Source organism: Myotis davidii, unplaced genomic scaffold (genome assembly GCF_000327345.1).
Source record: "Myotis davidii unplaced genomic scaffold, ASM32734v1 scaffold217, whole genome shotgun sequence".
Taxonomy (NCBI): domain Eukaryota; kingdom Metazoa; phylum Chordata; class Mammalia; order Chiroptera; family Vespertilionidae; genus Myotis; species Myotis davidii.
Genome location: NW_006290034.1, coordinates 7,280,817 through 7,288,519, shown reverse-complemented (window position 1 = coordinate 7,288,519; position 7,703 = coordinate 7,280,817). Strand labels below are relative to the sequence as shown.

The window sequence follows — 7,703 nt, the reverse complement described above, 5'->3', positions numbered from 1 at the left end:
CCTGGCCGGGTGGGGTTTGGGGTGGCCTCAGGCTCCCACTGGCCCTACTGAAGCCAGACTTGGCTTGGCTGGCCACCCCCACTGCCCAAGAGCTGCGCTTGCTCCACGGGCCTCATCGCCCTCATGAATCGCCGTGGTCTGGCCATCCCATCCCAGGAAGTGGCCATTCTGACCACCATGGCTCACTCCCCGGTGCAGTTGGGCCTGCCCAGCAAGCATGTAGGCAGGAGCTGGGCCTCTGAGAGGAAGGAGGAGGCATGCGTGGGCCAGGACAGAAGTGGGGAACTTGGCGGTTTAAACACAGCTCCTCCCCAACATCGTGCTGGCCCCTTGCGCTGTATTCCCGAACCCCTGGGTGCTCATGCCCAGCACTGTGCTCTCGGGGGCCTGGGGTGGAGATGAGGGACCTGGAGCTGCGGCCTGAAGGCAGCCCTTGCTGGCTTAGAATCACAGTGATAGATCAGAGAGGGATGCGGGATGCCAAATTCTGCCTCTCTCTCTAAATCTCTCTCTCTCTCTCTCAGAAAGGGCCCCGCATGTCTCCGGTGGGCAGGCGAGGGTTCAGGCAAGGCAATCGGCACCACTTGCCTTCGCCCCAGCCCCCGCCCACCCCCGGATCACACACAGGGGCCTGGATGGTAGACTGCGCTGTCCTACCCTGCCTGCAGTATGCAAATTAGCTGCCATCTTTGTTGGCGGTTAACCACCATCTTATTTGGCAGTTAATTTGCATATCACCCTGATTAGTCAATGGGAAGCATAGCGAAGGTACAGTTAATTACCATGTTTGTCTATTACTAGATTAGTTTGTTGTAAACCAGTATACATATTAAGCCTGCAGCAGCATGATACATCTAGTTTGCTGCATTTCTTAATTGTATCATTTTATCTTATGTTATTTAATTTCATGTTATTTTGTTCATCATGGCCCCTAAGTGTGTGGAATCCACTGCTAATGTTGCCAGTAAGAGGCCAAGTAATTAAGGACTAGAAGGTGGGAAATCAGTGATGGTTATTGTTCACCAGTCAGGCATGTCCCATTTCAGCATAGCTGAAGAAAGACAACAAAGTGATGGAAATGGTTGAAGGATCTGCTTCATCAAAGGCAATCAAACTAAGAGAAAATTCGAGAAGAACCTATATCAGACAAGGAGAAACTTCCAATAACCTAGATTGAAGACCAGACGCAGATGTGTGTCCCTCTCAGTACCATGACAATTCTGGCCAAAGCAAAAATTTTGTTTGTGATGTTGAAAAAAAGGCTGGACTACAGTGTTGAATTTACTGCTAGCTCTGGGTGGTTTAAACAATTCAAGAATCGTTATTCCTTCCATAATGTGAAAGTGACGGTTGATGTGAGGAATTTTTGGAAACTTGAGATAAGCTGATTGTAGAGGAAAATTACTTGCCAGAACAAATATTGAATATTGCTGAAACCTCCCTCTTCTGGAAACAGATGCCTAAAAGGGCTTCCATCCATAAGGAACCCAAGTCAGAGCCAGATTTGAAGGCTTTTAAGGGTAAGATAGCAGTCTTGCTTGGGGGCAATGTTGCAGGTTACACATTGAAACCCTTTGTCATCTGGCACATTGAGAACCTCAGAGCCTTCAAGCATATCAATAAGTGCACACTGCCAGCATGCTACAGGAGCAATAAGAAATCATGGGAGACCCAGCTTCTCTTCCAAGATGCCTTTTTGAGTTGCTATACCAGGGAAATGGAGAAGTACTGTCTGGAGAATAAAATACTTCTCAAGGTTTTGCTTATTATTGAGAATGCTCCCAGGCATCCTCCTATTGATCATCTTCATCCCAATATCAAGTGGTGTTTCCTCCTCTGAACACCATCCCTCTGATCCAACCAGTGGACCAAGGAGTTATAGCGCTGTTTAAAGTCTACTACCTGAAGACTGTTTACTCAGGCTATTGCTGCAACTGAGGAAGACAGCAATGCTGGAAGGATTACATCTATAACTGCATCAAGAACCTTGCTTCGGGGTTGGGGGTGATGTCACCAAGGAATATATGAATGGCATATGTAAGAAGACAAGAGGTTCACTCATAACTTAAAGGAATTGCCAAGGATGAAGAGGTTGCAAAAATTCCACAAGGCTGTGGTTGAGATGACAAACACCTTTAACCCTGGTGTGAATGAGGATGACCTAACGGTGGTTCTGGGAATTGACTGAGGGATTAGAACTGGGACATGAATGTATAGCTAAAGAAGCGAGAGAAAAGAAAGCTGCAGAAGAAAAAGAAGAAAGAAAATACTTAAGAAAATTCACAGTGAAGGGTTTAGCAGAAACTTTTGGAGACCTCAACGAACTCTTTAAAAAGTTTAAAGACATAAACCCACACTGAAAGGCTTTCATTAATACAGAGGAATGTTCTGTATTAATGGTACATTATCTGCTTACAAGCAAATCTGTGATTAAAAAAAAGAAACAAGCAAACCACCATGGACATATTTCTGAAAAGAGTGACACCTGCTTAAGAAGAGCCTCAGGCAGGTCTTTCAGGAGATATTTCAAAAGAAAGCATTATCATAGGAGATGACAATCCCATGTATGTTAGACCTTCCAGTGGGACATGATGTGGAGGTGGAAGACAGTAAAGGATTTATGACTCTGGCCTGTGTAGATCTAGGCTAATGTGTGTATGTGTGTCTTCTTTTTTTTACAAAAAAAAGTTTAAAAAGCAAAAACAAAAAAACTTTTAAAAATAGGAAAAATCTCATAAAATAAGGATATAAACAAAAATATTTTTTGTATAGCTGTACAATGTGTTTTAAACAAAATGTTACAAAATAATCAAAAAATTTGAAAGTTTATAAAGTAAAAAAGTTACAGTAAGCTAAGGTTAATTTGAGAAAAGAAAAATGTTTAATAAATTTAGCGTAACCTAAGTATACAGTGTTTATAAATATAGACTACAGTCGTGCAGGGTTAAAGTGGTTTGCCATCTCAACCACAGCCTTGTGGAATTCCTGGGCCTTCGCATTTACTCACCTTTCACTCATTGACTCACCCAAGAGCAACTTCTAGTTCTGCAAGTTTCATTATAAGTGCCCCATACAGATGTACCGCTATCTTCATAACATTTTTACTATACCTTTTTTATACCTTTAGATATGCTTTAATAGACAAATACCATTGTGTTAAACATTGCCTATAGTATTGAGTACAGTAACATGCCATACAGGTTTATAGCCTAGAGGCAATAGTCTATACAATATAGCCTAGGAGTGTAGTAGGCTGTACCATGTATTGTTTGTGTTGGTGCATTCTATGATGTTTATACAACGATATCACCTAAGGTTGCATTTCGCAGAATGTATACCCATCATTAAGCGAAGCAATCATGACTGTTATTACCTATGTATGTCTGTAAACAATATATTATTGTTTTGCATGATTAAAATTTTATTAAATGGTATCATACATGGTATCAAAATTTTATTAAATGGTATCAGACACATCTACATGTGTCTGTGGATTTTGAAAATAGTGTTTGGCATCCATTACATCCTTTTTCCTAGTGTACTTTGCTATATTGCCCTGGCTTTAAAGCTAAAAGCTACATTTCCCAGGTTCCCTTGCAACTATGTTTCTGGATTTGATTTTAATTCTGCTAGTCAAATGCATTCTTGTGACATTTGTGAGGCAGAATCAGAACAGATGTCTCCAGGTCTAGATACTGGCTTTGAGATTGAGAGGCAGGATATGTAGGATCCATTTTTATGGTGCTGTCATGCGGATTTAGAGCTAACAGCAGATGTTGGCAGCCTCTGATTGGTGACTTCCTTATTTTGATGATTATCTGATTTTGGCAACTTATCTTACTAGCTTTCTACTTATGGCAATAGTGATATGATTATGGAGTTAAAGGCTTTCAAGTTATAGAAAGGATCAGTTTCCGGTGGCTTAAGTAGTGCTTTGGAAAGCTTCATGGGCCCAACGGAAAAAATGTTGGAGTCAAGAACCCATCAAGAGTGAGAGCTCTGGTAACAAAATACTGTTCTTTTGGGTTGGATGCTAAAGGGCTGTGCTGTAGGACGAAGGATGAACTGGAGGCAAAGCAGTCCTCAAATGAACTGCAACCTAAAACATCTTGATCCTAGAAATATATCTCAGGAGAAAGATAATATCCTAGGCCTCAAATCCTTAGTACAGAGAAACAAATGGATGGAAAACACAGAAGAAAAGGAGTAGATACCATCGGAAGGCCCTGCCCACATTCAGTTAGAATCTCAAAGGAAAGGAAAGAGAGAATAGGGAAAACCAATATTTAAGACACAGTGGCTTAGTTTTTCAAAATTGATGAGAATTCTGTTTTGTCACTGTGATTATATAATCTGTATTTTCTTTTTCTTTTTATCATTTAGCATGTAGATCCTTTTTTTAAAAATAATTTTTACTTCTTTAAGTATTACAAGGAATATTACATATGTCTCCTTCCCCCGCCCCCTTGACATTCCCCCCGTCTCCCCTACCCACAAGTGTCTTGTGTCCATTGGTTATTCTTACATGCATGCATGTAAGTCCTTCGGTTGATCTCTTACCCCAACCCCCAAACCCTCCCCAGGCTTCCCACTTTTGTTTGACAGTCTGTTCAATGCTGCTCTGCCTCTGTATCTACCCCTGTTCATCAGTCTATACTGGTCCCCATTATCTGTCCCAACCTCACTGGAGCTGTCCTGACCTCACTGGGGTCATCCCTACCTCCCAGGGGCTATCCCGGCCTCACTGGGCCCGTCCCGGCCTCACGGGGGCTATTTCGGCCTCCCGGGGCCGTTTTGGCCTCACTGGGGCTATCTCGACCTCCCCAGAGTCATCCCGACCTCACCAGAGCCGTTCCGACCTCACCCGGGCGTCTCGACCTCACCGGGGCCGTCTCGACCAATCTGTATTTTCTTAATAGTTTTTTTTAAAGATTTTTCTCTATCTTGTTGGGTTTCATCATATGTAGGTTCATATTATTCATCAAGTCTATATCCTTAGCTATTAACCGTTGAAAGTTGTCTCTTTCCCACTCTTATCTTTTTCCAAAGTCCCATTAGATGTATGCTTGATCCTCCCATTCTAAACTCCATGTTTCTAAACCTTTCTCTCATAGCTTCAGAATAAAGCTCTCCACTGAATTCTGAGTTTTTCAGATCTATCCTGCAGGTTTACTGTCTCTTTCCAGCTGTGTTCAGTATACTAGTTAACCTATTATTAATTTCATTGAGTATACTTTTCATTTCTAGAAGTTCTGTTTCAATTCAATTAGTCTAATTAATGTTTAAAGTGCTTTTAATGCCTTACTGCTTTTAGCCATTTAAATATCCATATCCAAGATCTGTAGTGCTTGAGTATCTAATCCAGCTATGTTGATTGGCTTAGCTTCACTTATGGTTAATTGATTCTTGATGTGTTTTGAAATTTTAGATTGTCAGTTTATATTTGGCAGGACTTTGCCTATGGGAAATCTTTGCTAGCAAGATCAAACATAGTATATCTTTGGAAGAACAGTTTCCCACAGACATTGCTCTGCCAAGCATAAGCTCACACAGGCCTGTAACATCATGGCACTAAGACTTTTTGTGATAATGTCCTGAGAAGATAATGTCCATTGGACAAGTAACATTGAAAAACAGTTCCGTTATTTGAAAGCTTGGTGTAAAGGGTGGAAGTGTTTGTTGTTGGCAGTGGTGGGTGGGAGTGCTTTATTGCTGACATAGCTGACATACTGTTTTAATTTTATATCCTTCAGATACTCGGATTTGAACTGCATTTTGGAATTCATCTACCCTTAAAATGCCACCAGCAGTTGGCGGTCCGGTTGGATACACCCCCCCAGATGGAGGCTGGGGGTGGGCAGTGGTATTTGGAGCTTTCATTTCCATCGGCTACTCTTATGCATTTCCCAAGTCTATTACTGTGTTTTTCAAAGAAATTGAAGAAATATTCCACGCCACCAGCAGTGAAGTATCATGGATATCATCCATCATGCTGGCTGTCATGTATGGTGGAGGTAAGTACCCACAAAGGCCTGCTGTTTTAATATTCATGAAGCAGCCAGAGGCTCTGTATTAGGTCACTTCTTTATGTCTCATTCAGTGAAGTGTTTTGAAATGTCATTGCTTGAAGCTTTATGTTTAGAGTCACATTTTCATTCCTATTAGCAATGACAACTTTTGCTGTTAGTTCCATAGTAGTCAGAAACAAAAGAGAAATTGTGATTTGCTCCTACTCAGTATCATTGAGCTTTAAAAAGCTCTCAGAAAAATGACACATGCACAACTGATTTTTTTTTATTGTTCTCCTCTAGACTCTTAAAATATAAACAAAGATTTTTTTTAATTGATGTCGGGAGAATTAAAATAAATCGAGTTAACTTGAATAGCTAATTCAAAGTCTCAGAAAAAACACTTTTCATGGTGTTAGAATTAAAGAAATGAATAAAATCTCCCTCTGGTTCCTTGTGATAATATAGTCCTAAAAGCAGTTCAGCTGCACCTTAAGCTTAAGTTTTGTCACCCCCTCCCTTTCTGTCTTCGACATGTGAAGGAAATGTGAAGAGTAAGTTACTGCTTACTTAATAACATCATTTAAAATATTGTTTGTTTCACTTTGGAACACCAAATCACAATTTAACATGTACAAGTCAAAACCTACCATAGTACTGAAAATATATAGGTACTTAGTAAGCAGAGATTCTAAAGCCAAATGTACTTATTTACTGGGATTGACAGTGTCTCAAGTTGCTAATTTAGGAAAGCTTTCACTTTTGATAATCTTATTTTCAGTGGCTGTTTAGTACCTCAGATTATTTTCATATGTAGCTCTTTTTTTTTTTTAAATCTTTATTATTGAGAGTACTAGAGGCCTGGTGCACGAAATTCGTGCCCTGGGGTGGGGGTTACCTCAGCCCAGCCTGCACCCCCTCAGGGGATGCCCAACTGAGGGTTTAGGCCAGTGGTGGCAAACCTCTGATACATGAACTCATTTTTTTGGTTGATTTTTCTTTGTTAAATGGCATTTAAATATATAAAATTAATATAAAAAATGTAAGTCTTTGTTGTACTATGGTTGCAAATATCAAAAAATTTCTCTATGTGACACGGCACCAGAGTTAAGTTAGGGTTTTTCAAAATGCTGACACGCCGAGCTGAAAAGGTTCGTCATCACTGGCTTAGGCCCACAGGCATAAGCGGCAGGCAAATATCTTTAGTGCTGCTGCAGAGGCGAGAGAGGCTCCCACCACCACCGCTGCGCTCGCCAGCCATGAGCCTGGCTTCTGGTTGAGAGGCACTCCCCCTGTGGGAGCACACTGACCACCAGGGGGCAGCTCCTCCATTGACCATGTGCCCCCTGGAGGTCAGTGTGCGTCATAGCGGCTGGTTGTTTGCCATTCAGTCAATTTGCATATTAGCCTTTTATTATATAAGACTAGAGGCCCAGTGCACAAAAATTTGTGCACTCGGCGGGGAGGGGGGGTCCCTCAGCCCGGCCTGTGCCCTCTCGCAGTCTGGCACCCCTCGAGAGATAACGACCTGCTGGCTTAGGCCTGCTCCCCAGGGGATTGGGCCTAAGCTGGCAAATCAGACATCCCTCTGGCAGCCCAGGAGCCCTCAGGGGATGTACACTCACCAGCAGGGAGCAGGCATAAGCTGCAGTTGGACATCCTTAGCACTGCTGAGGAGGCGGGAGAGGCCTTCCC

At 42.0% G+C, this 7,703-nt stretch overlaps 1 protein-coding gene across 2 annotated transcripts in view; it reads left to right on the top strand.

Annotated features, from left to right (window-relative positions):
* Window positions 1-7,703, top strand: part of SLC16A1 (solute carrier family 16 (monocarboxylate transporter), member 1) — a 32,062-nt gene that overhangs the window by 10,277 nt on the left and 14,082 nt on the right. The window contains exon 2 of one of the 2 annotated variants that reach the window (XM_006763020.2): window positions 5,754-6,014. In XM_006763020.2, coding sequence (XP_006763083.1) covers window positions 5,798-6,014 — 217 coding nt within the window. In that variant the 5' untranslated portion in view covers window positions 5,754-5,797. Of the gene's footprint in view, window positions 1-5,753; window positions 6,015-7,703 lie in introns of those variants that run through there. The other variant, XM_015563452.1, reaches the window with a different exon arrangement.